The sequence below is a fragment of the Anomalospiza imberbis genome, chromosome 16, assembly GCF_031753505.1.
Source record: "Anomalospiza imberbis isolate Cuckoo-Finch-1a 21T00152 chromosome 16, ASM3175350v1, whole genome shotgun sequence".
Classification (NCBI taxonomy): domain Eukaryota; kingdom Metazoa; phylum Chordata; class Aves; order Passeriformes; family Viduidae; genus Anomalospiza; species Anomalospiza imberbis.
The window spans coordinates 11,627,872-11,655,643 of record NC_089696.1 but is presented as its reverse complement, the minus strand read 5'-3'; the positions used below and the strand labels follow the sequence as shown (position 1 = coordinate 11,655,643).

The window sequence follows — 27,772 nt, the reverse complement described above, 5'->3', positions numbered from 1 at the left end:
GTCCGGTCGCCACCCGCGGGCTGCTCGGCCCGGGCTGGGCACGGCGCGGCGCGGAGCGTCCCCGGCCCTGCCCGGCCCTGCCCGGCCCTGCCCGGCCCTGCCCGGCCCTGCCGAGCCCCGCGCCGCGGCGCCCTCCGGCTCCCCGCGGGCCATGGCCGCCATCCAGAACCTGCAGCTGTGGTGCCGGCAGCAGTGCGAGGGCTACCGCGATGTCAGCATCACCAACATGACCACCTCGTTCCGCGACGGCCTCGCCTTCTGCGCCATCCTGCACCGACACCGCCCCGACCTCATGTGAGTACCGTGCCGGGCATCGAGGGCCGCGCCAGGGCTGCCGGCTCGGCGGGGCCGGGACCCCCCGCTCGCTGGGCTGTGGCCATCCCGCCCTCCATCCCGCTGTACATGGGCTGTGCCCATCCATCCAACTGTGGATGGGTTGTGCTCATTGCGCCGTCCATCGAGCTGTGCATGGGCTGTGCCCATCCTGCTGTCCATCCAGCTGTGCATGGGCTGTGCCCATCCTGCTGTCCATCCAGCTGTGCATGGGCTGTGCCCATCCATCGAGCTGTGCATGGGCTGTGCCCATCCTGCTGTCCATCCAGCTGTGCATGGGCTGTGCCCATCCATCCAGCTGTGCATGGGCTGTGCCCATCCTGCTGTCCATCCAGCTGTGCATGGGCTGTGCCCATCCATCGAGCTGTGCATGGGCTGTGCCCATCCATCGAGCTCTGCATGGGCTGTGCCCATCCCACCCTCCATCGAGCTGCAGACCCCTGGTTCTCCATCCACCCAAGGACCCTCTCCAGGCTGTGGCCATGCCGCCATCCTTCAAGTTGTGATGGGCTGTGGCTGTCCTGCCATTCATTGAGCTGTGGACCCTGGTCTTCCAACTTCCCTGGGCTCTTGCCTCTCCCTGTGGACACATCATCAGCAGTGTTCTGCTCACACCCACACTGAGAATCTCCCAGAGAAAAGCTCTGCTCTCCCAGCCTACGTGCTGGTTTTTTCCATACATTTTTCCTTTTTCCCTTTTCTTCCCCTAGTAGCTGGATTATAAATGTTCCAAATGTGTCCTTTCCATTGCAAAACAAGTTCAGGCACTGATCTTTGGGGCAGCATTTCCTTCTTTGCTGTTGTGTTTGCTCTGGCTGGGCTCTCCTCACTCAGCTCAACAGCAGTGCAGTGCTTACAAGTTGCAAGGCGAGGGCTGTTTAAACAAAATGCAGTAAAAGGGCAGGGCCCCACAGCCACTGGATTCCTGCACATCCTTGTTTTTCCCGTCTATAGCTCTGTCTATGGGACCTTAAGTGCTTTTCATGTGCTGGGGCATTTTATGGTGCCCTGTGGGTTTTGAACTGTCTCTGCCCAAATGTTGACATCTGGGAAGGTGAATGGCCAAAGGGAGTCACAGATCCTGCTTCATAGCTGGTGTTTTTTGAGTTTGATTTTTTTCTTTCTTTTGGGCTCTTTGAGATGGTGGGTATGAGGGGGAAGATGAAGGCAAAGGAGCCCTGGAAAGAGTGCCCAGGAGTATTGATTTAAGCATTGGGTCTCTCCTGGTCAGATGTGCCAGCTGGGTGAGGAACAGATTGGGTGGTCTGTTCTGCAGTTTTCCTCCTGTCCTGTGTATTCTCCCTTTTTCTTCATGCTCCCAGGACAGCCTGCCACATGGGTTTGTGTGCAGCCATCCCTCTTGCAGGTGTCTTGCTTTTGGTTGAACCCAAGAGAAGACCCCTTGTTTTCTCTCCTCTGTTGTCTTGTAACTTGACAGGAACTGGAGCAGGCTCGGGCAGCAGGAGGTTGGTTCAGGAGCTCCAGGCACACTTTGTTGTCCCAGTGCTTGGGCCGTCACCGTGGTGTTGCCGTGTATGACTTCCTGACATGTTGTCATGTCCATGTGACTCCAAATATTTCCTTTCCTTCCTTTGATTCACAGTCCCAAAAATACAAAACACCGGGGCAGAAGGGTTGAGGTGTTCTCGTGGAGGGGCTGTGACTGCTTCCTGCAGCTGGCCCATCCGGAGCCCGCTGTACACAGGCGCTCAGCGATGTGAGAGCTGGAATAATCCTGTTGCCCAGTTTAGTGAGTTGTTTATAATCCTTGAACTGTGCAAAAAGGGTTGTGGATAGACACCTCTTAAATAAATTTTCCTGTGCTGAAGAGGGATGACGTTCCTTGAGGCATCTCTCTGTTCCCATTCATTTTCTTTTATGGTGGACATTCTTCCTGACTTTATTTGAGACGTCACAGAAGCTCTTTCTGACTCGGACCAGCTCAGCAAGGGCTGCCTGAAGGTTAAAGTAAGAGAAGCCTTTATTTGTGACCTCCTTCATCCGTGTCAGTGCTGTAATACAGGAAAGCACCACGTGTACTACAGACTGGGCAAAGTCCTGCTGGAAGGAAGTGGTGCTTTCGGGTGGTTGGTGGCAAGGATTGCCAGGTGCCATGTGTCAGATCCTGGGGCAGAATCCTTGTGCAGATTCTCCAGGTATCCCAAAAAGCTTCTCTGAGTGTTCTTGGTTCAGGGTACAATGATGGAGAAACACAGCTTGGTGCACATGTGACTGTGACTTCTGCTTTTCTAGGGGTCCATCCTGGGCTCCTGTCCTTGCTTCTTCCAAAGATTCTAGTTAAAAATTAAAAACACCAGACTGAAAGTAGAACTAGAAAGGGGTCTTTGGAGCGCTTGGTGTGTTTGCAGCAGCTCTGCTGCATAGGTCACTTGCAGAACATGATTCAGTCACAGCATCAGTTTTGCAACAGCGTGTTTTCTGTCTTGGTTTACACAAATTACATTCTTGGGCTGAGTGCAGGGGATTTCTCCTGCAGGAGCCTGAAAAATTACCAGGAAAACTTCAAGCTCAAAACGTGGACATAAACATGAGCTTCTCTTGTGAAGTACATGGCTCAGAGGACAGGCAGGGTCTCTCTTTCCTTCCTGTTTTCTTGCTGGAAAACATATGGAAAATATGATAACTTCTCTCAAACTTAGCCAGTGTTGGCTTGTGTGTTACCAGTGAACAGGGCAAGCTGTGTAAAATTAGAAATGCATTTCCCACTCACTTCCCACTCATGCAAGGATGCTTGGGGGAGTGAAGATCCACACTGAATTACCATGGAAATCCACTTTTTTTGTCCCAGTTAAAGAGTGCTTCAGAGTCAGCCCCAGCTGGGCACACACGCTGTTTCAGGCAGGCTCCAGCCCATTTTCTGGGATGATTGTAGAGCCTGGGGACATCTCTTGTCAGAGGAACATGAAGCCTCATTGCAGCGTGGTAGGAGGCTGAGGTCAGCAGCTGCCACATGTGGCGGTGAAGGTTGTGCAAGCTTCAGCCACGATTTTAGTGGCCTTGTCCTGATGAATGAGTTAGAAGAGGCAGGGGAGCTGTGCACGCTCACTTAGATATTAATGCCAGATGTCAAGGAAAGGTTTTGATTAAGATCCTTCTCTTCATCCAGGATCTTGCTCTTTCCCAGACTGCAAGCTGGTGTTCTGGGAATGGGCTGGTGGTGAAATCCCCCTTGGCAGCTGAGCAGCAGCAGAGCTCTTTCCTCCAGCAGCATTTCCAGGTCAGTGTCAGCTCAGCAGGGCAGGATGAGGTCGTGCTGGCTCTGCTGGGATGGGTTGTCTGCAGACTCTCTCCTCAGCAGAAGCCTGGGGTGAAGCAGAGCTGCCTGCTTGGCTTGGTGGGTTTGTGGTTCGTGTGACAGGCGTAGGCAGGGGAGGATGGCTCGGGGTTCGTTTCGGCAGCATTCTGGCACTTTCTAGCCAGAGCATGGCAATGTGGAGCAGGCATTCCTGAGAGGAGGATGAGCACATGGGGGAAACTCCCTCCTGGAATTCCCAGCCTTGTCCCACCTCCTGGCCTTTGCATCTCCAGAAAGAGCGCAGCTGAAAGGTCCTGTTCCCAGCAGAGCATGCTGGATTTGAGGCCCCTGTCCAAGGCTGTGAGCTGGCAAAGGGTGCCTCACTCTTTTACACTGATCCTTTTGTCTGCACATCTTATTGTCTGTAGAAAAAGTAGCACAAAAGTGCCAGAAAGCAGAAACTTTTTTGGTGCCATTGAGGCTCTGGGATTTTTTTTGCTCAGTCTGCTCCAAGGTCAAGTTTCCGATCAAGTTAGTGCTTGCAGCAGCAGAGATTCCTCCTATGGAAGCACACGTGCTTGCAGAGGACTGTGGCATGTTTGTGAGTGCTGGATCTGTGCAGCTGGAGCAGGGGGTGGTCACGGAGATTTGTGGGCATGAGAAATGCTCAGCTACTTATTTGCTAAGGGAAGGGGTTTTTCAGAGCTAAAAACTTCTTCTGTTTTAAAACAGGAATAAAACTATTCCTGTGCTTGTGAACTCCACTCTGATTTGTTTCCAACACCGGAGGCCTCTCTTGGGTCACATTTATATTTTTCACATTTTCCAATTAATTCAGTTGCCTGTGTTTTCTCAGTGGAGAACTCCTACTTCTCTGTTTGTATTACCTTTGCTGTCTTAGGATTACATTGGTCCAGAGAGCTTTGATATTCCAAGACAGGAGATGCAACAGCAAGCTCAATTTCCAAAAGAAATATTAGATGTAAGCAGTTCACCTGACTAGCCAGGGAAAGAATGATGCTGAGAGGTCAGGGAACTCTTGAAATGACCAAATAACCTGGTTGTTTGCACTTTCTTTTGAGGAATAGAAGGGGATTTGAGACATTCACCATCAAAAGATTGGGGTTTTTAGGTCTCTGCTGCATGCCAGGGAGTACACACACCACCACAGCAAACAGCATTGAGTGTGGCTGAAGGCCACTGACTGACAATAAGTCGTAATTCCAGTGCCTTACATGTCAGAATGACCAAGGAAGCTGGAGCTCCTCTTTGTTCTTGCAGTGTTTTGCTGCATTTCCATGCTACAGGGACTGTTTGGGAGCAGAACTGGGATTGAGGCAAAGAGCTGAAATCACCTCCTTTAGCTGTGTCTTTAAAAAAGCCAGTTTTCTGGCCTGACTTAACCCAAGGATGGTTGTATCTATTGTTTCACTGAGACTTTTTTTGGCGCATGATTATTTTTTCTTGCTCTTTTTAATCCATTGTCTCAGGGAAGGGAAATCTTTGGGCAGGAGCACTGCTTGAAGAAAAACCTCTGCAATTCCCTTTGATTTTGCACAGGAAAGACTCTGTGGTTTAGAGGTGGGATGTGCCTTGTCTTTACGTGCTCTTCGGGGGAGTTTAACCTCAGGCTCTTATCTGTCATTCCTTCTCTCCTTATCCCACGTAGCAATACCAGATGTGGGAAGCAGGGAGGAGGCATAGGCTGTGGCATGATGAGCAAGGCTGTTTAAGGTTCCTCTCTTATTTATGATGTAATGCTCCACTTTCTGTGCTGAGTAGATAAAGGACCTGGCTTGCTCCTTGCTGTTACAAGCAGTGGAAAAAGTTGCCCTGCTGCGATACAGATCATGTGTTTCTCTCATGAATAGGTTGCTGCAAGCCAGCTTTGCCCTGGCTCTCGGAGTTACCCTGGCTCATCCCAGAGGACAGAGATGGGCTAAGAAGGAGGGTCCACACCGGGTACAAAGGTGCTACATACAAGGAATGCAAAGTTGGTGCTGTTTTCTGTTTATCAGTGAGAATTCCCTCTCAGGTGTCAGCCTCTCGCTCAGCTCTGTGCCAGCAGACACAAGGATTGTAAGGTGAAACGGGGCTATCAGAAAGGATTTCACCCTGCCAACTTGCCTGGGCAGCAGGAAGCAGTGTTGGAGAGCAGGGCTGCCAGCCAACAGCCAGTTTTGTATTCCCTGTTTAGCAAGTGGCAGTCACTTTAAAACAAAGCTGATGATGCTGTTTCCTAAGCAAGGGACACACTCTGCTGTGGCTGAAGGAGCACACTGTGTTGTGGCTCTACTTGCAGCAGCACAAACTCTCCCCTGTGCTTTCATCCCTGTCCCAGCACATTCCAGGTTCTGAGCTCCCAGCACAGTGCAGAGAGTGTGGCATCTGGGCTGGACCAGGGAGAGGGAAAGCAAATCTGGGGAGAGGTGAAGAGGGAAGTGATGTCTGGAGACAGCAGAAAGGAGTTGTTGACTTTGGCTTGGATTTGTGAACAGTAATTGTCACTTCCTTTTCAGTTACTGATTGCAAGCACAAATCAAAAGTTACAGCCCTAGGGAAAGCAGACTAAAATTTCTACTGACAACTTTGGTGTTATCAGATGCAGTATGCTGTGGGCAGAGGTTTTCCCAGGCAGATCCCTGGTGCTGGTTTTGTGGAGTTCTGCCAGAGGAAGAAAGAAGCCAGAACTCATGTGCTGCTGGACCCAGGAGCCACTGAGATCAGAGGAGATGGGTGTGTTGGAAAAGCATGTGATACGTGCAATGTGTGAGGGATCCATGAAAGACCTCCTTGGAGCTGAGCTCTCTCTGTGTGGAGACAACTTTCAAGACAGGAGAAGAACATGGATGTGACTGGAATGTACTTGCAGGGAGAGAGTGTTCATACCTGGCCAGCAGGTATTGGTGTGTCTCTTTGAGGTGGGAGGGAAGCAAGGCTTTTCTGGGGGCCAAGAAACCACCCCATGAATTAGAGGTGTTGCAGCAGAACCTCTCAATCTGCCTGGGATGTTTTTGCACCAACATGTCCTGTCCACAGCCCTGCAAAGGTAGATGTGCCAAAATTGTCTTGTGCTGCCTGTGGGCAGATGCTGTGCCTGCTGCACTTCTCTGTCCTGGGTACAGCAGGTCTGTGACTCTCGGGTGGGATCTTCTACGCTGCCCTCTCTGGAGCTGTCCAGGGATGGATGGGGTGCTCTGTCCCCTGAGCCAGAGCTGGAAGTGGAGCAGCTCACTCTACATCACCAACCTGAGATTTTTCCTTTTTCTGTATTTCAGAAACTTTGACTCCCTCAGAAAAGAAAATGTGTACGAGAACAACAAGTTGGTAAGTGACTTTTAATGTTTACTTTTGGTCTAGTCTGTGACCTGGCACTTTGCTCATGTGATTTAGCAACAGAAACCCTGCAGACACAGTGTACCCATTGTGCTGTGTTCCAATCCTTTGCCTTACCCTGCACCTTCCAGCCTTCTCCTCTGACCAGCACTGTCCAGCCTGGCTGGCTGCTGGAAAGCAACTTCAGGCTGTTCATACTTCTTAGCTGGCCACACAGTGATTCCCGTTCCCAGTGTGCCCTGTGGCAGCAGGAGCTCAGACAGATCTGCTAGAGCTCAAAACATGGACATGTTGAGTATGTGACACTCCTGAGGGATGGAGCAGGAGCTGGGAAAAAGCTGGTGTGAGAGGAAGCACAGGGAGTGTTCTCCCTTCTGTTCCTTCCTGGTGCAGGGGATCAAGGTGGATACATCCTAAAACCTGATGCTGCCTGGACACTCCAGCCTGGTATTGGAGTTTCTCACGCTCTTTCCACAAAGAAAATAGAAGTTAGGCAGGCCAGCTCCCTCCTGCAGTGGATTCTAGCATGGTCTTAGTGATCCAAGGAAGGATTTTCCTCTCCCTCTCTCCATTGCAAAAGGAGAGGCAGTGAATTATAACACTTTTCTTCCCTTGGCATTGCTCCACGCAGTTTCATGGCTGCTTGACAGGAGCTTGGGATATGAACAAACCATGGCAGCTTACCCTTGTCTGGGCTGGAGGAGTGACACGCTCTCAGGCAGTGAGCTGGCTGAAGTGCTTCTTGCCTCTGGAAGAGCTAAACTTGTCCCCTCATGGCTCCTTAGCTTCTGCTGCCCTTCATCCCTGGCCGTGTCTGCAGCTCCCATCACAGACCCTCTGTCCCCAGGCTGGGCTGCAGCCTGTGAGGAGTTAGTGACACTCTGGGGCTCAGCCCTGTGTGTTCCTCTCCTCAACGGAGATTCAGACCATGCATTTTGCCCTGGAGGTTTGGTGTTTGGCAGGAGCTGGGGCCTCTTCTCCATGGAAGTGTGTCTTGGCTGAAGTGCTGAGGATCCCCAAGTGTTGCTCCTTGTCCAGCTGGGCTGATGGTGTCTGCTTGTGTCTGGGAAATGAGCTCTGTGAGCTGCCTCTGCTGCTTCTATTAATGAAAAGCTTCTTTGTGCTTCTCATAAAGAGTTGCTCCCCTCCTTTGTTGCAGTCTGTGTGTCCCCTCCTCCCCCTTTCTGAGTTTCTTTACGTCCTTTGTTTTGCTCTCTCTTCCTTACTCCACCTGCTGTGGGATGACTTGTCTGTGCTGTCCTTTCCCTGCTGGTGTCCTGCTGCCTTGGCTGTGCTGTCTGTGGGATTGCCCCTCCACCTCTCTGTGCTCCTGGGCTGGCCTCCCCCTCGGGCTGCTCTCCATCCTAGCTCCTACACCTCCTTGCTCTGGCTGTCCTTGGGATACAAGAGGGCCTGATTTCTCCCAGCATTATTTCTCTGCTGTTGTCCAGACCCTCCTTGATGCCTTACTCAGTCAGAGGCTTCTTTGCAAGGGCTGTTTTGTGCATGTAAAAAAGCCTTGTTTGAAATGCAGTTTGCTATGTGAGGTCATCTGTCAAGGAAGAATGTGTCACTTCTCATGTGCCACAAGACCAACCCCAAACCCTAGAAAAAATTCAGTTGCTGGTATTTTTTTGGCTAGAGATTTCAAAAACATATAAAGAGAAGGAAAGTTTCTAGAGGCCTTGGAGTCAGTGCTGGTGGATGGTGGTGTGGTGTAGCAGGTGGAGCCTGTGCCAGAGGGAACCTGTGCCAGGCCAGCTCAGGTGGCCTCAAGCATATCACTTTCCCATTTTGCATGGACATGGTAGCAGTGGCACTTTCTTCCCCTGGAAAGCACTTGGAGCTGCACTGATGGAAAACAAGATGCAAAACCAACATGTTGGTCCCTTAAAGGGCAGCCTGGGCCGGCAGGCAGAGGAAAAGGGTGGCTGGGTCCTCTTAGGTGCTGATCCTCTTGGGTCTCCAGGCAAGAGCAGTCCCAGGAACACGAGGATGCTGCAGGCACAGGGGACACCATGTCCTGACAGTGCTCTTTGCATTGCTCACCTGGCTCTGGCCAAACCAGGTGGGTGCACAGAGCATCCTCCTCTCTGTGGTCCAGGCAGCCCCTCGCTCATGTTCCGTGACCGTGACCGGTGTCACCCGTGGCACAGCGTGGCAGGAGGTGGCATGACCTGTGTTCCCACTAAACCTCACACCAGGAATGGCCAGCAAGAAAACTCGACTGGTCAGACCAGTTGTGCAGCCAGTGCAGTGGGGAACACTCCAAAGAATGTATTAAGTGCCAGTTTACAAGACAGGAAAGTGCCAGGCTGGGCTGGCACTGGGGTGACACAGCCAGTGGTAACTGGCTGAAAGCATTCTTAATGTCAGCTCTGTTACATTTTTACTGGGATACCCAATGGAAAAAAATGGTAATTATCTTGCTGAAAAATAGTGGCTGTTTGTTTCTTCTAAGCAGGAATGGTTGGCTTGCACACCAACACTGTGTGTGTCCCTGCCGGAGGTCAGATGTGGAGGGGTTTAATATATTCAATTTTTTTTTAACCCTTTCACTGTGGACTTTAGCAGTAGTATTCCTTGTGCCTCTGGTCCTGCAAGTGCTGTTTTCCTTTGGAAAAAGGAAAGGATTTTTTCCCCATAAGTTGGGAAGGAACAAGGCTGGAGAATATCCTTAGTAAAAGCCCTAAACTGAACTGGGCAAGGGTGACGTTTGGATGTTGCTTTTTTTTTTCTATTCTATTAAAGTCTTTTTTTCAGAGGCAAGAGAAAATAGCTTTTGCCTCCTTCACCTGCAGTTTCCAAGCAGAGGACACCACAAAGAGGAATATATACCCCCAAATACATGTTAGGCAGCATGGAAACAGTTAAACTGGAAGGGAGCTATGTAGCAGGAATTTTTCTGCATTACACTTCTTTTCCCCCTTTCTGGTCTGGGAGAGCAGGCAGCCTCCTGCAGCCCAATTTTCAGATGGAGAAGAGCAGGCAGTAGGAGGCAGGAAGCTTTTGCCCAGCACTCAGAGAGGGAAGCTGCCTGCAAGCACCTACCAGCCCACCGTTAATTGGGGAGCGCTCCACGTTGGGCTGGGAGCCTGGAAACAACTCTGCCAGCCTGGGCTGACACATCCCCTTCTGCCAGGCCTGGCTCTCTGCAGCTGTGCACTCACACACACAGGCAGGCTGGAGGAAGAGCAAGGGAAGCCCAGGTGAGTTACTGAGCAGTGAGCTATGGCCAGCTTGCCAGGCCAGATTTTTGGCTGCTTGCCTGGATTTCTCAAGGCAGTGGCTGGAAGCCATGACTCCGTTGGTTCCTATGATGTAGGAGTTAAACTGGTGCAGCTGTTCCCCAGTAGAGTTATTTTTATTTGAGTGGGGCTGTTTGCAGTGCACTTTCTTATTCAGCATGAGGAGCAGCTCTGCTGCCTGCCGTGGATAAGACCCCTCTGGTTTTATTTTGTTTATCCCCCTCTCCAGGCATTTCGGGTGGCAGAGGAGGAGCTGGGGATCCCAGCCTTGCTGGATGCAGAGGATATGGTTGCTCTGAAGGTACCAGACAGGCTGAGCATCCTCACCTACGTTTCCCAGTATTATAACTACTTCCATGGACGGTCTCCTAGTAAGTACAATATTCCCTGGAGGGCTGGGAAGCATCAGGCCTTCATTTCATGCTTTCCCTTGCCTCCTGATAGCTTGGAAAAAGCAAAATTAATTGCACAGAGGCCTTTTTGGTACCAGAACTGTTTCACTGGGGGGATCTGGACTCTGCACACCAGCCTACGGTTGCACCAGTCCTTTTAGATGGGTATAAGGCTATGTCTTGTCTTTGAAACTACTGCATTAAAATTTAATATACAGTCTAAAATTTCTTATGGTCCAGCCAAAGAGGACCACTGAAGGTTCCTCTCCATGGTCCCCACCTCAGCTTTCTATTCTTGAGCACCTCCACCCCTGTTCCAGTCTTTGCCACACCTGAGGGCTGGTGAGAGCATGGAGTAGAACAAGGCTGAGCTTGTCTGTGAGGCTGTGCCAATGTGACAGCATCAGTGGTAGGGCTTGTACAGCACAGCAGCACTGATGGAAGGAAGGAGAAGAAAATTATCACCCTAAATGACAAAATTGTGATAGAAATTCTGTCAAACATAAAACAGAGCTGCCAAGACATTTATTCACCTACTGGAGAGTTCAGCTGGGCTCACAGGAGCATTGTTGTAGTCTTGGTTTATATTTGGCTTTAAGCTCACACAACATGAAGTAATATGATAAACCAATTTTACAGGTTCCTCCAGAGGAAACTTTCTGAAGTGGGACATGAGTGACTTAACTGGTTAAGGTGAATGTAAATGGAGAGAGATGTATTGAAAGTGTCCTACATCTTGGAAAGAAAGCACAATTCACTCAGAGCTGCCTTTAATGTTTAAACTCTTCCTACTTCTCCACCTCTTCACATTTAAGCATGCTTTTTCTCTCCCTCCACAACTTCTTCCTTCCCCATCTTCATTTTTGATTTCTTACTTTAAAACTGCTCTGATTGAAATCAAACAAGTTCCATCATGTTTGTGCCAAGTGGTGAGAGTCTGGGTCAGGTTGGGGTCTTTTCCCCCTCCCCCCTGCATCTTGTCTACCACATCATCAAGCAAAGCACATTTTTATACTCCCACAAGTGTCCCTCAAAACACTTTGGTTGCATTCCTGTTGCTGGGGTGAATATGAATGTCTGAAAATGAGCCCAGCCTGGAATGTGCCCTCTGACACCAAACAGAGTCATGGAATCACAGTTGTGCCCTTCGGATGGGTTCCAGCAGGACCATGAAATAATCAGGACACAGGAGGACAGAGAGGGTGAGCAGACAAGGTTTTAGTGAGGTCATGCTTTTGGGGATGAGCAGAGTTGAAGCCACCCATCTTTGTGCTGGGCTTTGGGAATTCAGTAAATGGCACAAGTGGGAAGTGAGGGGCAGTCTGAGCCTGAGCTGCTTACTGGGTCAGCTGTCCCCTGGTCCCTGCAGTAGGAGTCCTGGGTGTTTATTTGGAGAATTGGCTTTCTTGAGGGCAGACTGCTGGGAACCGGGCTCCCTCTCTGCTCCCTGCCCTTTCTGTGTTTACTGAGCAGGCTATAATCTCTTTTCAGATGAGTGGCCATTTAAGTGTCACTTGGAAAGTGAAGCTGTGGCTCAAATATCCCACAAGGAACACAGAGACATCTCGTTCAGAATAGGAAGTGGTGCAAGAATAGCATCCCTGTGAGACACTTGGGGTTTGTGTCTGTAAAAACTTTGCACAAAGCCTTATGTCCCAGGGAGGTTTCCCTGCACTTCCCAGGGCACAGGGCACCATTCCCTGCTTGACTGAAGTGTGTTGGAGATTCTCTTTTCTCCACTTATAGTGAGTTTTGAGGGGTTCTATTTCATCTGCAAAGAAAAGAGAATTGGGCATTTTCAGACTGTTTGTGGCAACTCTTGGTTTCCACATCAGCACCTCTATGGCATCTCCAAGTCTTTGCAGAATTACCCATTTTTAGTGGTCATTTCCACATTGAACAAGGCTGTTTGCTCTGTGGGAATCCCAGCTGGGATGTGGGGTGAACACTTGCGGCAGTGAATGTTCAGGCTTTGTAGGAAGTCTGGAGCACAAGGACTTGAATGAAGCAAACCCTCTGTTTGCAAACCCTTCAGCTGCTGAGCCATAACCCCTCTGCCTGTTCCAGCAGGGCCTGTTTCAGTTGGGATCAGTTCCAGCCAAACCATGGGCTGGAATTGAAAACCCAAGGTCTTCTTCTCACCATCAATGGATGGCAATTTGCATTTCTTCACTTTTGCATTTCTCTTCATGAAATTTCCTGAGAAGAGAAAAATCAGCAGTTTCAGAATGTTGTTACAATTCACTTGTTGCCTCTTGCCCCTCAGTCCAGTACAGAACTGCTCATGAAGGAAGTCTGTATCCCCTTGTGTGCTTTTCATTTACCCATCAGGCACCTCTGGATATCCTCACTTTGTAAATTATTGCTAAACCAGTGAGTTTTCCTTATGTTTCCTTGAAAATATTCCCTTCTTCCATTCTTCCAGTTGGAGGCATGGCTGGAATCAAGCGTCCTTCCTCTGAATCTCCAGAGCAGCATCCTGGGAAGAAAACTGCTCCAGAGCCTCCTAAGCCAGTGCCACCAAAACTGCCTCCGGCCCACCCACCAGCCAGAGCTAAGCCAAAGGAAACCTCCCCAGCTGCCACGGTAAGAAATGTGGCTTTGGGTGTTCTTTATGCCTTAAGTCTGTTCAGTGAGATAGAGAGTACTGGGCTAGCTCAAGGCTCCTCCTGGTAAGGACTTGGTCTCTAAATTTCCTGTTCACTATGAGTGGTTTAATCCAGAGGTCTGATTCTGGCGTAGATTGAGGTGGGAGTCACTGGAAAACTATCAGTCAGCCTGGATACTTCATGAACAGGAAGTTCTTAGGACATGGATATGCTGTTCCTAGATATTGGAGGTGGAGATTTTTACAGGATGTAGTATTAATTTTGCTAGAAAACCTTGATCCAATTATTGGACATGGTTTCAAAGCAGAGTAGGGATGAAAACAGGGTAGAAGCCCTTTCCCAGCTAATTGAAATCAGAGACCTTTGCCTATAGGCAGACAGGGAACCCTGGTCCTCTGGTTTTGTGGGAACATATTCCCCATACTCTGTCCTTCCAAGGGCTGTTCCACTTCTGTGACTTCTGTGGCAAAGGGATTAGAGGGAGAGGGGATTTCCTGGATGTCACTTCTCTGTCCTGGCTGTGCATGCCAAACACTCACCTTCCTGGGAGATTCGTAGCTGTGTCCAGGGCCATGTTCTTGTCTGCTCACCCTCTGCTTCTCCCCACAGAAAAGGGTCCTGGCAGAGAGTGGGAATGTCCCCAGCAGCAGCTGTGGGGTCTGTGGGAAACACGTGCACCTGGTGCAGCGCTACTTGGTCGATGGGAAGCTCTATCACAGGAACTGCTTCAGGTACAGCAGCTCTTCGAAGCAGGGGCACAGCCCTGGGGGACACAGAGGGCCAGCCTGGTTCTTTGGGACTGGAGAGAGTGGTGTGGCACATTTTATTCAGAGTGGAGGCAATCTGGGCTTGCTCTTGACCTGTGTGTAAGGGAAACTGTCTCCACAGGTTTGTTTTCATCTGCACCTTTCCTGCTTTAGGCTGTGCTATCAACAGCTCTTGTTCTGGTGCCTGAGGAATGTGCACACAGGGTCTGCTCACTGCCAGTGTGGTGGCTTCACCCTCCTGTGGATGGTGGAGTTGTGCCTGCACGCCCAGCTGTGTGTCTCTCAGCACTCTGGAGGATGTTTCCTGAGACTTTTGTATCCACAGGTGCAGGCAGTGTTGGAACTTGCTTCTTCCTGGAAGCTATAAAGCTGGGCCTGAGCCCGGTACGTTCATCTGTACCAGCCACCAGCAGCCAGACAATGTCCAGATCTCTGGGCTCCACAGTACTGGGAAAAAGCCTGACAGTACCCCAGCCCCTACTGCTGCCACGGCGTTCCAGAAAGCAGCAGAACACAAGAAACCAGAGCAGGTGTTGAAGAAACCCAGCCAGGAAGGCCTCACTAATTCAACCAAGCCATCTGTTTCATCTTCTGGAAGCTCTGGCTTCAAAAGTGTAAATACTCCATGGTCCTCCTCAGCTGGAAATAAATCAGATGACTGCAAAGGTGCCTCGTTGGGGAATAAAACAGATCACCATGAAGGCAGCCCATCGAAGCCTCCTTGGACATCCTCCACAACAAAAACACAGCAAGCCCGAGAAAATTTTTTTCGGTCTTTGGAGTCCTCCAGCAATAAATCTTCTGACACTCCAAAACAAGTCCAGGCTCCTCATGGCCCTGATAAAACTGCCCCTGCCAGAACCACTGCTGAGGTCAGTCGAGTGAATGCTGGGAAGGATCAGGCACGTAACCATATTGTACAGGCTCTGTCGGCAGCAAGCTCTTCCCCTCACAGGCCAGGAGCACTCAGTTCCACTGGCTCCTCAGCACCTGGCAGGTAAGCACTATTTCTCTTTCCCTTTTTACTGCCAGGATGTTCCTTGGGATAATTTGAGAAGCCTCTGCATCTTTCTTTGGTTTGTCCTGACTGCTCTTGTGGCTCAGTTTTAAAGGCTTGTAAAGGGACACATCAAATCATTGGAACAGAGGCAAACAAAAAGGTCCATCGTTTCAAAAAGACTCACTAAGTTGTTCTTTTTTGCAGTGGCAAGTTTTCTCCCACCAGTTCTCAGAGTCCAGCTCCAAAAACACAGTCCAGCAAAACAGGGTACACAGCACCAAAGCAGGAAAAGATTAGAGACCCTGTGCCCAAGAGCCAGGCTGCCAGCAAACCTGTTGACTCTTTGCACAAGCCAGAGTCAAAAGGCATCAAAGGTGAGGATGAATGATTCACACAGTTCTGCCTGGACACAGCACTCCAAGTTGATGCCTTCCTCTTGGACTAGTAGAGCAAATGTGTCCATGGTTCCTGTCCTTTGTGTCTGTACCACCACTGAAGTGTTTTCTGAGCTGTCTCAGAAAACTCGCTTCCATTTATCCCTGTGCAATGGGTCCCTCTAGCATGGTGAGTTCTACTACTCTGAGGATCTCCAGGTACTTGAAGTTGTACTTGCTGTCATCAAACATTGAGATCATGGTGGCTTTCAAAGGCTTAGGTTTTCCCAGATGGGAGACCTTGCCAGAGCTTTGGGATGATGTTTTGATTGCAGTTGCAGGTCACCCAGCCTCCTTGTCTCAAGCTTCCATCACAGTGACTTAGCAGTAGGCCAGGGGATGATATCTAGGGGTTCCCAGTGTCCCAGGCACTTTCAGGTGGCTGGTATTTTTTTGGGCCAGAACTGTCTGTTTGCAGTTTGCTGTGGCTTTGTGGGGATTTTTGTCTCTCCCTCTTCCTGCCCCAGCCTTTGGTCTCTGAGATCTGAGCTGTTTGTGTTGTATTGCTGTTGAATGTGCCTGTTCACATACTCTATGGCTGAATTTCTGTAACTGTAGGTTTTAAAGCATTTGATCTGAAAGACAAAATGCCACTGAGATTACCTACTACCTATTGTATCTGAATCTGTCCATGTTAAACTTGTTGAGCTGGTGCTGGTTTGCTGCAATAACATCATAGTACCTGCCCCAGTGCATGCCTTATCTCCTAGGATTCTCCTGAGACTCAAATCTGGCTTGTTTCTTTTTATTGGATGTTTTTGTTCTTGTTTATTTTTATTTACCTTGCTATGTTCTTTTCTTCAGGAAGCACAAATGTTGCTGACAGCAAGTCTGAGAGCCCAGAAGGGTGGAGATCTCGGTTGAAGCCTGTAGCCAACAAGTGAGTGTCTTTGCAGCTGGTGGGTTTCCATGACAAATGTGACCATCCCAGGTGGAGATTTACACCAGGATGTCCAGAACTTTTCCTGTGGACCATTCTGCAAGAAGGATTGTTTCCTACCTTTGTCTTTTTTCTTTGCAGGGACCGAGATGGCTCTAAGAAACCCACTGATAACTCCCAGGTGGGAACAGGGAGCCCAGCACACAAGGAGCCAAAGCCAAGCCCATTAGTTGTCCCACCAGCAAAGCAAGACTCTGGTATGAAGGATAAAAATTTGCCTTCATTTTGCTTATCAGGAAGGGGCCAGGCATTGGTACTGCAAGGCTCATGTGAGGAATGTGTTGGTGGAGAATGTGCCTTGCTTTCAGGGATCTTTGCTCTCTGCACCTGCTTTAGCCTTGTGGTGCCTTTATTTTGTGCCTTTGATGGGTGGCCTCTCATCCTTCCCCAAGGAGAGAGACTCAGTACCCACAGGGTTCCCTTCTTCTGCAAGACAGCCAGCAGGATTTCACTTACTCTCTCTTGCATGATTGTGTAATGTTGAGAAATCTTAGTGATGGTTCCCAGCTGTTTATTCTCCTCCCAAATTTTTATTCTCCTCTTACTCTTGCCTTGTAATGAGTGTTTTTTCCCTGTTTACTTTGGGCTTATGCCCTTCATTATCATCAAGAGAGGAGGACTAGGACTAGAAATGGAGTTTGGTAGTGGTGACTGCCAGAGACATTGGACAATAAAGGGATTTTTATGAGATAAGGGTTGAAATTTCTTACCCAAAACCTGTCTGTGCTTCTTAATCCAGCTTCATCTGGTGGATTCACAAAGAAGTTGTTGATTCCCAGCTCAGATCTTATCAAGAGCTGTCAGAATTCAAAGCAAGACTGGAAAGATCCTGGAGGGTCTGCCAAGAAGGAGGAAGATGGCAACCAGTTGAAAACAAACACTGCTACGTGTAAGATCTCTTCTGGCTACTAAAGTCACTCTCTCCTCTGCAGCCTGAGTGGTCAGTATGGGATATGTGTCCCAGAGTTTTCTGTGACTAACCCTGTGGCTGCTGTCATGGGGGCAGAGTCTGTGTAATTGATTTTTATTAGCCAGCTTGGCCTGAGCAGGAAGCAGCAAGGCCAGAGAATTCAGTGGGAAAGGAAGAAATTGAAATAGGAAATTTTCAAGGTCACTGCCCTGTCATTCTTTAACTTAGTGCTATGAAGAGGGCCATCTCCTAATTTGGGGAGCTGGGATCTACTTGATATCTCTGTTCCTCTTCAGCTGAGTGGCTTTAGGAAATAAAAGGAATGCAGAGAACTGTCATCCAGAGACTCCAGCTGGCGGGACTCACAGGAGCAGGAGCCAAGGCTGCTGTTTCCCAGATATTCAAAGATGTCCTGACCAGTTTGTCCCTAGTCTTAATCCAGTTTCTTACTCCTGTTTGTTCAGCCACAACTTTACTGTGCACCTCTCCTCCAATGCCCAGTTATCCTTGCTCTGACATATCCCACCACAATGCTGAGGAAATTTTCTAGAACTAACCTGATGTTTGCTGCTGTCCTGTTTGCTCAGCTTCTTCGTCTCCCCTTTCCTTACCCCATCTTGCTGTGTCTTACCTGTCTGGAGTAGAAGATTCACAAAGCAAGGCTCAGTCATGCCCCTGATGTTTGTCTTGGAGCAAGCAGGATGGGTCCTGATGGCTCAATGGCCTCAGGCTTTATTTATTGTCAGCTGGTTCCAGCATTGCCCTTAGCCAGCACCTTTGACAGCTACCAAACATTCAGGCTCCAGTTGTGTTGTCTTTTTTAAAAGTTTGGTGCGTCTCCTTTGCCAGCATTTTCCCAAAACTTCCCACCTCCTCTTTCCTCAGAGTCAGCCCCAGGACTCAACACTGGTCTCTCCCAAGAAGTGAGCTGTTAAGGGAGGCTGGGTTTATACCTGTCTTTCTAAAGGTTAATGACTGCCATGGCAGAGAGCCATTGGGAAAATTTCCTGGCAGTCTCCCCCCACTTTTCCCCACCTGAAAGGCTGATTCCTGCTGCTGTCACTGTGCAGGCTGTGGGTTAGGGACAGAGCTGTTTCTCCTCTGTGTAGCTTTTTACCTCAGCACTCAGAGCTGTGAACAGTCAGCTGCTGTTCCTGCCCTCAGTCCTGGGGTTGTGTTGAGCTGTGGATGGTGAGCATTTCTGTCGATCATTCATTTTCTTTGGTGGTAGGTGGTGTTTTCTGTTGAGAAAGGAGGCTCCAGGGTTTTCCTGCCAACTGTCCTACTTCCAGCTTGCTGGCAAGCAGCCAACCCATCCTGTGTCTGTCAAGCCAGAACCTGAGGGTATCGGGGGATATCAGATCCTGAGCTGGTCACGGGGTGTCATTTTACAGGCTCTTCCCCTCCAGTGACCGTGGCCTTCTCTCCATCGGTGGTGCAGCTTTCTGCCTTGGGTGGAGGTGCTGCAGAGGCCACTTGGAAGGAGCCTGGAGATGCAGGACTGAGCTGGGAGAGGGAGGTGTTGTTTAGGCAGACAGCTCAAGGCAGGACAAGTCCCTCTTGGAGGAATCTTTAAGAGAAATGTGAGTTGCAGGCAGTGCACAGGCAGCAAACCAGCAGCATCCAGAGGGAAGAGATCCCTGACAGAGACCAGCAGTGCAGGAACAACACAGCCACATCCAGCATCTTCTCCCTCTGCACTCCTTCCAGAAAGCACAGTAGAGCTTAGGTTGACTGTCTGTACTCTGGGCTGGGCAACTGGAGAGCTGTCCTTGAGCTCTTCCTCGGTCTCTCAGGAGGCTCCCCATGTCTGCCTGTCCTGTCTTTCTGCCTGTGTGTGCTGAGCCTGCATCACTGCTGCCTTTGTTACAGCCGTGCTCTTTTGATAGTAGAGTTTTCCTTCCTTATCACATCATCCACTCACGCCTCTGTTCTCTCTCTGTGGTAATTATCCAGCCCAGCCCCTCGGGTATCCAAATACCTCACACTCTTCTGTAGTTATCCTTGCAGCACAGTTGGGCAGAGGAAGCTGAGGCACAGTGGAACAAATACACATTGCTTAAGGATTGATTTTAATAGGTGTCCAGAGCCTAAATAATGCTGTGTAGTGGGGCCTAAGGGACTTCTCACCTAGGAAGTGTTTTGTGGGAGGAATTGAACCTTAGTTTCCTGAAATCTACACTGAGGTCCCCTAGACCATCTTTGTTTCATCAGTATTTACTGATACTCCTTTGTAAAAGAGCACTAGAGGGACATTTTTAGTATGTTTTGGTGTTTCCTGTGACAGTAACCCTGTATTTCTGTGCTATCCTTAGGAAGCTTAATAAGGAATGGGTTTTGCCACAAAAAATACCTTTGGGTTTTAACAAGACAGTGAGTGAACATGCAAGTCAGTATTCTTGGGTGGAAGTTCCAAAGTCACACCTGAATTAGGTGACTGTCTATACCCTGGGGTTGAAAGCAGCAACCTGTGACCTGAGTGACAAGACACAAGGAGCAAATCAGGCTGTGAGGATATGTCTCTTACTTTGGTCAGGCATGTGGATGCATGTGTATCATCTGTGACCTCTTTTGGGTAGCTGGGACCTGTTGTGCTCTGGTGGTGGAGGCACCCTCCCACACCATAAAATTATTTAAAGGTTGTTGTGATTTTTTTTTCTTCCTTCTAGTCAAACTCCCTGTTCCAAAAAGCAAAGGGAAGCGTCAAGTGGTGTCCCCAACCAAGGTATGGCTGAAAACCAGGTGTCAGGGGAGCAGGCTGGGGTGGTTAAATATCCTTCTGGAGTGCTTGTCCTGATATATCTAAGTTTGTCTTATTGGGAGGGTTTATTTGGATACCAGGGAAAGGGTGAAATGCTCTGGGGCAGAGACAAGGTGGAGAAGCTGCTGGTTATCTTCCTTGCAAGGAGACAATCAGAGCTGGAATGAGACAGAGCCAAACAAAACTATGGTAGAAACTGTGTTCCTCACAGAAGGGGGGAGAATGTCTGTGGACTCACAGGTGTGGGTGGAGTTAGCACTGACAGCAGATGTGTCACAGCCTTGCAGTGGCCACTGCTCTGTTGTGAGCAGCCAGCTCTGCCCCTCTGCTGACCTGGCCCTCCCAGGCTGTGCCTCTGTAGCTGGGCTCCTTATGCCCTTTCCCACCTCTGTTGTGACCTCAGCAGGCAGTCTGAGCGTGGCTGAGCTGCATTTGCTCCTACTTTTTTTTTTTTCCTAGCTGCACCCAGACTACCTCCCTGAGGAGAAAATCCAGGAGAAGGTTTGTGACATCGAGAAGCAGCTGGACGAGCTGGAATTGAAAGGAGTGGATCTGGAGAAGCAGCTTCGTGCCTGCGAGGGAGGTAAAGGAGGCCTGGTGCCAGCTCTGCTGTGGTGGGGAGATGTGGGGCTCCTGTCCTACCCCTGGGCACTCTTGGCTGCATTTTTAGGAGCTCAGGTTACATGTGAGTCACCAGGTTGCCAGAGGTACCTGGTATACAAAGATACCTGGGGAATTTTGAACCTTCTCTGGCTGTTTTGTAATATATTTTTTTAGCAGGTCTTTTGTTATTTTGGCTGAGGATCAGAGTTTTGGGAGTCCTGTAGCAGAGTCTCCATAAGCAGATTCCTTGAATCCACAGGGAGTGACCTGCATCCCTTGTACCCAGGAGCTCCAAAGATTGCCTGTTTTCACTTGAGGTTGCCTGGGGCTCACATGAGTCATCCTAGGCTCTCCCTCAAGAGGTTGTGTGTTTGAGCCAGGGAGGCTGAACTGATACAGCTTCTTGCCCTTTGTCTCCTCTGCAGATGAGTCTGAGGATGCCCTTATGGTGGATTGGTTCAAACTGATCCATGAGAAACAGCTGCTGCTCAGACAGGAATCAGAGCTGATGTACAAGTGAGTACAACCAGAAATTCTCCTGTCTGCTTGTGCACTTCCTGTGAGCAGTGAAGGAGAGGGAGTGTGGCAGCCCAAAAAAATCCTGTGCTGGTTGGTGGGATGAGAAGGGTCGAGGGTGTCTCTGGGAGAACTGCCAGCATCATGATGTATTAGCTGGTAGGCTTTGAGCACCCAGGGTCTGTGAAGAGCTCATGAGGAGGGAAACTTCAGAAATGTGATGGAGGAAGATTTCCCCTGACCCACCAGCCCCTGCCCAGGTGGTGGGCAACACAGAGATGAGGCTTTAGCATGACAGGAGAAGTATCCAACCCTGGGGCATGGCAGGGCAGTAACTCATCCCTTCTGTCATTCCTTCCAGGATGAAGCAGCAGAACCTGGAGGAGCAGCAGTGGAATATAGAGATGGAGCTGCGAAGCCTCATGAGCAAACCAGGTAAGGACTGGCCACACAGGGAGTCCTGCTGGCCTCCACTTTGTGTGCCAGCCCTGGGATGTCCTGCAGCTCTGAAGGCACTGCAGGGATTGCAGGTCCACTGTGGGTGTCCCCTGTCAGGGGCAGGCTCCCTGTGACATCCAGCCCACCTCTGCTTTGTGAGAGGATGTAGGATGTGCCCCTGAGTGTGAGGATTGTACAATTAGCCCTGTGGAGCGGGGTGGAGGCAGGAGCCACAGTGGGGAGGTACTGCCTGTAGCTGTGAGATGGGCTTCCCTTGTCTTGTGCAGAGGAACTGAAGACACCCAGGGAGAAGGAGCAAGAGAAGGAGCTGCTGGAGTTGTACCTGAACACAGTCAATGATCGGAATAATATTGTGGATTGTCTGGATGAGGACAGACTCAGGTGAGGGTGCTCAGATGGTAGGAAATGAGCCAACACTACTGTATTTCCACTGCTGCCCAGGCTGTAGGGGTGGATGAGTGGCTATAGTCCAGACTTCTGCTCCACGAGAGGTGGGTGGTCACCTGTCATCAACCATCTTGTCCTAAATGCTGCTGTCTTTGCATCCTTCGCAGGTGGAAAGAGATCAGGATCACAGCCCTCTTCTCTCTCAAGCTAGAGCTGCTGTGAGAACAGGGCTGTGAAAATGTGGAATGCAGGGGAGGAGAGGGAGAGGCTGGAGATGGGGAGACTGGAGGCAGTATGGGAGATACAGGAGGAATCTGGGAACATGAAGTCAGGAATGTGCTCATCTGCTGCAGCAAGTGGAAGAACAACTTCCACAGTTCCAGCCAAGAACTGGATCCTTCCCAAGTTGAAAGGAAAACTGCTGTGTCAAGTAGCTGGATTTGTGCCTCCTGATGCTGAGAACAGCCTCCCTTTCTTGACCTCAGAGCACCAGCTCCTGCTTGTGGATTCTGGTACTGCCCAGGACAAGGTGGTGACAGCAGTGTGCTTGTCCCTGATGGCAGTGAGCACCTCTGTAGCACCCCGGGCTACTCTTGTCTCAGCTTCATTCATCTCCTCGGGTGTGGTGGTGTCTCACCACTCCATGAAGTCAGATGATTCATCAGCCAGCTGGGAGAAGGTCTGGAAATCCCCACACAGGCCCTTGTTTTCTAAGGAGCCAAATGGAATTTGCTAATGTCTAAGACTCTAACTGTTGGGTTTTTTTCCTGCAGCCTTCTCAGGGTATGCTGTGGAGGTTGGTCATGTCTTACTGGGGAATAAGATCAGTATTTGCATGGGCTTTGGTATCTACCAGCTTGTCATGAGCACAGCAAAGTTTTCTAATACCATGCTGTTCCATTACAGAGAGAAAGAGGAAGACCAGATGTTGGCAGACATGATACAGAGGTTGGGTAAGGGCCCTTTCTCCTCTTACAGAGCAGCACTGGGGCTGACTGGGGCTGTGGCTCTCAACCTGCTCTGTGTCTGCTCCCTCTCCTGCAGATGGATCTCTTGAGAGCCAGGAGCCAGAGAGGAAAAAGAACAAGTTCCGCTTGTCCAAAATATGGAAGCAGAAAAAACAAGAGTAAAGCTCAGGAGCTTGATGTTCCCAGTGGTCCAGAGAGACCCATCAAAGGTGTGGTCCTTCCTCAGTCCTGCTTTCTTGGAGCTGTGCAGGACTGTGAGAGGCCCCAGGAGGCCTATCAAAGGCGTGGTCCTTCCTGAGTGCTGCTTTGCTGCAGCTCCTGGACTGTGAGAGGCTCCTGTGCTCCCTGACGTGGAGACTGCAGGTTTGCTGACCAAAGGGACAGTGTGACTCCCCTCTGGCCCTGGTATGGGGCCCAAGGATGCCTTTCCCAGCACATGGACTTTTAAGACTGTTTTCCTTCTTTGGCTCTGGGTCAGAGCTGGTTCAGCCTTGTTGGCAGCTCAGGAGGGCAGAGCTCAGGTTGCCCACCCAGTGCTCGGGTCAGCGCAGTCCTGAAAGCAGGAACGTGGCCCTGCATGGTGTCCCATACCTGTCACCAGGGCTGCACCCAGGACACTGCACTGGGCTGTGGAAGGGCCCTTGTCCCTCCCTTCCTCCCTCTCTGCTTGTGCTGTGGCTCTTTGGCCAGGATCAGAGATGCAGAGAGGGAGATGCTACAGGGCAAGAGAGATTGATGGTTTCCCTCTTACCATACCAGTGCAAACTGGAGGCTCCGTGTCAAGGGGGAGCAGAGAGCAGAACCTCCTCTGTGTCTGGCATGGGATGTTCTTGACCCACAGCAGTTTCAGCAATAGTGATTTGTTTCCACACCTCTCTTGGAAGTTGCTGTAGGCTGATTTCTCAAAGCCATGAGAGGGTGCTCACTGTTTCATTCCCTCTGTGGGGGAGATTTGTAGCCTCCTTATTTCTCTGACTGCTCAGTGAAGCAGCGTTTTCATTGTCTGTGGCCTATTCTGATGAAAATGAACCAAACTATTATTTTAATAACCTGGTGCTAACTTGGGAGCACAAGGGAATTCATGGGTTTGCCTCACCCCTGAGTCTTCTGTATGGAACCAATACTTCAGTTCCTGAGCTCCATCCCTGGACATCCAGTGCCCTCAAGGGATGTTGTGGGTCACCTTGGTGCGACCAGAAGTGTAGGAGCAGGTTCTGGGCTGCTGCAGGGAGCTTTTCCACTCTTCCCTCAGTGCTGTGTCTGCAGCCAGACGCCTGCCCCGGGTGTACCCTCTGTTCCCTTTCAGCCTGGGCAGCAGGGATGGAGACAGCCGTGGAAAGATCAGATGCATTCATGATGCCTCTGGTCTGTGTGGAGCTCCTCTCTCCACGTCAGCTCCTCGAGGTTTCTGCGGGTGCTGTTGCCCAGCAGGAGCAGGGATTTTGCCGGAGGAGGTTTGCTGTGCCGGCGGCAGAGCAGAGGCGATGCGTCCCTTTCCCACGAGGTGGCACTGGGACTCTCCGGGCAGGGATGTGCTGGGGTGGGACCCAGTGCCCGAGGGGCTTCCTGGAGCCCACGGAGGGGGGACCATGTCTGTGGGAGCGCTGGGATAGCCCGCACCTGCACCTGCTCTCGCCCAATAAAGATTTATTGGAGTAAACCTCAGCATCCCAGTGTGATTTGGGGGTACTGTGGATATGGCTGTCCTGGTCACTGTGAGCACTGATGGTCCCTCTCTGGAGCTTGGTGTACCTGTGATGGAGCAACCCTTGCCCAGAGCCTGCAGGGCAGCTGCACGTCCTGAGGGAGCAGTGGCACCAAGGGCTTTTTCACTGACTTTGCTTCGGTGTCAAACTCACCCCTGCTCTCAGGTAAATGCAATTCCCCCCTCGCTGCTTTGGCATCACACACGTCCCAGAGCCTGTGGGTCCCAGCCTGGCCAGCAGGCGTGGGAGAGACAGGAGGCAGAGCTTGTTCTGCCAGAGCTGGACCGTGGCATTGGTGACGCGGGTGGCAGAACCGCGCTGTCACCGTGGGAAAGGCGGCTCTGCCACCACACTGCCCCGTGTGGGCCTGTGCTCCCCCCGGGGAAGACAGACCGGTTTTTGGGGACATGCTGACCACAGGGGCTGGCATGCTGTGCAGTGCCATCCTGGTCTGCTTGTCAGGAAGCTCTTTCTTCCCTGGAGCTGTGTGTAAACATGAGGGGAGGGAGGAGGGCTCCTCTTCCAGACCTGGGCAGTGGCAGCAAATCCCCAGAACTAAACCTGCCTTTGTGGGCTGCCAGCTGAGAGGAAGAGAGCTGAAAGCATCTCTGCTGAAGGAAATACCTTTCCTGATGAGCTGTCCCAGGCTGTCATTATTGCTGGGCTTTCATCTTTTCAGGCTCTGGTTCTCCAGCTTCAAGAAGTTTAGTCTGCATGGATTTGGAGGATGGTGGCAGCACCATCCAAACTCATCCAGTCCTTCCCTCTCCAGCCTTCACCCACCTTGAAAACAGGCAGGAAATGGACCTCTGCAGGAATGTGATAACAAAGTGCTTAAACAACAACCCCAGGGCCCTGTTGTGGCAATGGTTGGACCTGCTGTAGGGTTTGCTTTTGTGAGGCCAGGCTGCTGCCATACAACAGGCAGGGGTACACCTGCTAGCTACCTGCTCCAAGAACAGGTTTTGAAGGGAAAACTGCTCCTTCTCCCATCTGGAGTCTGTTTGAGATAGTAGCCATGGCCTATGGGATATGAGGTTCACCTGGAAGTGCTGTGTGGGTTTAGGTTTAAGTTTCTTGGTAGAAAAATACTGGGAGGGAGGGGAGACAGAACGCAGCCTGCCTCACCATGCTGCTGGTGTGAGGCTGACTGCAAGACTAACCTCAGTTATTTCTACACCAAAGATAGGAGCGTAGATAGTGGAGTAGTGATCCAAACACATCCTGCTCAGAGTCCCAAACTCTTGTCTGTATCGATGGAATGCTGTCTGGCTTTGGCCAGGGTATACCAAAACCAAGCTCTGTACAGCCTGTCCCACAGCTCCTGCACACCCTGACAAATGCTGATGGTGACCATGAGAACTTGTTCCTCCTTCCTCTGCCTTGAATTTGGGACTCACAGGATTTGCAATTCCACCATTCTCCTAATCCAGTGCTTCAAACGAGCCCTAGAAGAACTAAGCCGTTGGCTAAGGTGGAGAAATGGAATGGCTTTTCTCCAGCTGGCTGCTTTTAGCTGAGCTGATTCCCCTGCCTGACCCCTGTTTGCTCTCCTGGCACAAGCAGCTTTGCTCACCCCGTGGAAGTGCTCCAGGAGGCAAAGCAAGAGGATTTGGCCTTCGGACTGAGCAGCAAGGGAGGTGCTGGGAAACCAGCTCTCGACTGCCTCTCCACAGTGGTCACTCCTGAGTAATTAGGCAATCCAGGCACCCTCCTATAACCGAATGGGAATCAAATTCCTCTCCCTTCTCCATGAGAAAGGGCTGTTTGTGCTCTGCTCCAGCCCCACCAGACGCCAAGCCCCGAGGTCAGGCTGGCAGGGGGTTGACAGATACATTGCTGTGTGCATGTGAGTGCCTGCATTTCGGTGATGACTGAGGGCTTAATTACTCTTCTAGGTCAGCTGCTTCACTTTCAAAATGGTTTTAAGGGGGCTGAGCTTCCTGCTCATTTCCTGATGGCCTCCAGTTGGGTTTGTGGTCTCACCAGCTCTTGGATACCTGGAGTGCTGCTGCTGCTTTCTTTGTAGCTGAAGAGGAGTGTGGGGGCTGCACAGGGCCTGGGGGCTGCACCCCTGAGCCTCTGCCATTTTGGAGGCTCTTGGGGATCCTTCTGCAGGTTTGGGGTGCTGTTGCTTCTGTCACTTCCAGACTTGCAGATGAAGCTGTGATTAGGCACTCTGTGTGTGTGTGTGTCTTCTGCTGTTTTCTTTAATTACAATCTCCGAGGTAATTTCTGACGCGTCATTAACAGTTCTGAGTAAACAAGGGGAATTCTCCAAATTATTTGCCATGAGCACAAAGGGAAATCGACTTTCATCGTCTCCCTCTTCATCCAAGTAAGAAGCTGATCTGCAGTGAGCGTGGGGATGTTGTGGCTGCCCTCTGATGCTTTGAGTCTATTTGAGACAGAGCAGCAAAACCTCCAGCTTTTCCAGCTGACTGAGGCCAATTCTGCCCACAGCTTTTTGTCCCCACTGCTGAGTAAAGTGGCTGGGACTCGTCACCATTGCAACTGTGCTTCTTGCCCTGAGAGCTTTGGGTGCTGCATTTGAGTGTTCACCTCTTGTTTCCAGCTGGATGAATCGGAACATGAGCTGCTCAGGAGATGGGACAGTGCAAAAGCATCCTCAGGACTGGGTCTCAGCTTGGAAGGTAACACCCTGGTCATGGCTGTTGGGTTGAAGGTTAATACCTGGGACCAGTGTGGATTTAATGAGGGAAAGAAGGAGCACTGATATGGAGAGTGCAGTGTTGGGAAGGGAAGGAGCACTGAAACAGAAGAACTTGGAGCCTGGGAAACTAGTTCTGGTCCAAAGCAAGAACTCAGAGGGATGCTGGAGTGCCCTGTGAGAGCCACAAACACACCTGGCAGCAGGTAGGAGGTGGCTGGAGAGGACTGCCTAGCTGGATGGGAGAGCATTCCAACCTAGTGCAGGGCTCAGGGGAAAGGGGCCTCCTTAGAGGGGTGGCACGTGGAGCTCAGAGGAGGCAGTGCCTCTCTTGGAGCATCCCTACCCCTGCCCTGCTCTGACAGCTCCTTCCTTCACCCACGCTCCAGCACAGTGGCAAAGCATCTGTGGCAGCAGCTGAGGGAGCGAAGATTATTTATATTCATGCTGCAGCTCTGCCAGCCGTGGCTCTGTTA

The 27,772-nt window shown here is 50.6% G+C and overlaps 1 protein-coding gene across 3 annotated transcripts; it reads left to right on the top strand.

Moving 5' to 3' along the window:
- MICALL2 (MICAL like 2) lies at positions 1 to 24,579 on the top strand. 3 transcript variants are annotated; one of them, XM_068207036.1, is made up of 18 exons: positions 1 to 294; positions 6,868 to 6,916; positions 10,403 to 10,544; positions 12,991 to 13,151; positions 13,784 to 13,905; positions 14,267 to 14,938; positions 15,146 to 15,315; positions 16,180 to 16,255; positions 16,397 to 16,512; positions 17,055 to 17,204; positions 19,895 to 19,950; positions 20,446 to 20,569; positions 21,015 to 21,105; positions 21,467 to 21,540; positions 21,831 to 21,945; positions 22,858 to 22,904; positions 22,996 to 23,128; positions 23,202 to 24,579. In XM_068207036.1, exons 1-17 carry the CDS (start codon positions 152 to 154, stop codon positions 23,079 to 23,081), a joined length of 2,394 nt encoding a protein of 797 aa, XP_068063137.1. In that variant the 5' UTR covers positions 1 to 151; the 3' UTR covers positions 23,082 to 23,128; positions 23,202 to 24,579. The 3 variants fall into 3 exon arrangements, with proteins under 3 accessions (XP_068063137.1, XP_068063136.1, XP_068063138.1); XM_068207037.1 differs by adding an exon at positions 3,461 to 3,571 and having other exon boundaries at positions 158 to 294; positions 22,996 to 24,579; XM_068207035.1 differs by having other exon boundaries at positions 22,996 to 24,579.
- Positions 24,580 to 27,772: the final 3,193 nt, after the last annotated feature.

Excerpts from the sequence above, each read along its gene's own strand:
- MICALL2 (XM_068207036.1), top strand. The coding sequence starts at position 152 with ATGGCCGCCATCCAGAACCTGCAGCTGTGGTGCCGGCAGCAGTGCGAG. Across the intron at positions 17,205-19,894 it reads GAAAACAAACACTGCTACGT|TCAAACTCCCTGTTCCAAAA; the intron begins GTAAGATCTCTT and ends TCTTCCTTCTAG. Across the intron at positions 21,946-22,857 it reads CTGGATGAGGACAGACTCAG|AGAGAAAGAGGAAGACCAGA; the intron begins GTGAGGGTGCTC and ends GTTCCATTACAG.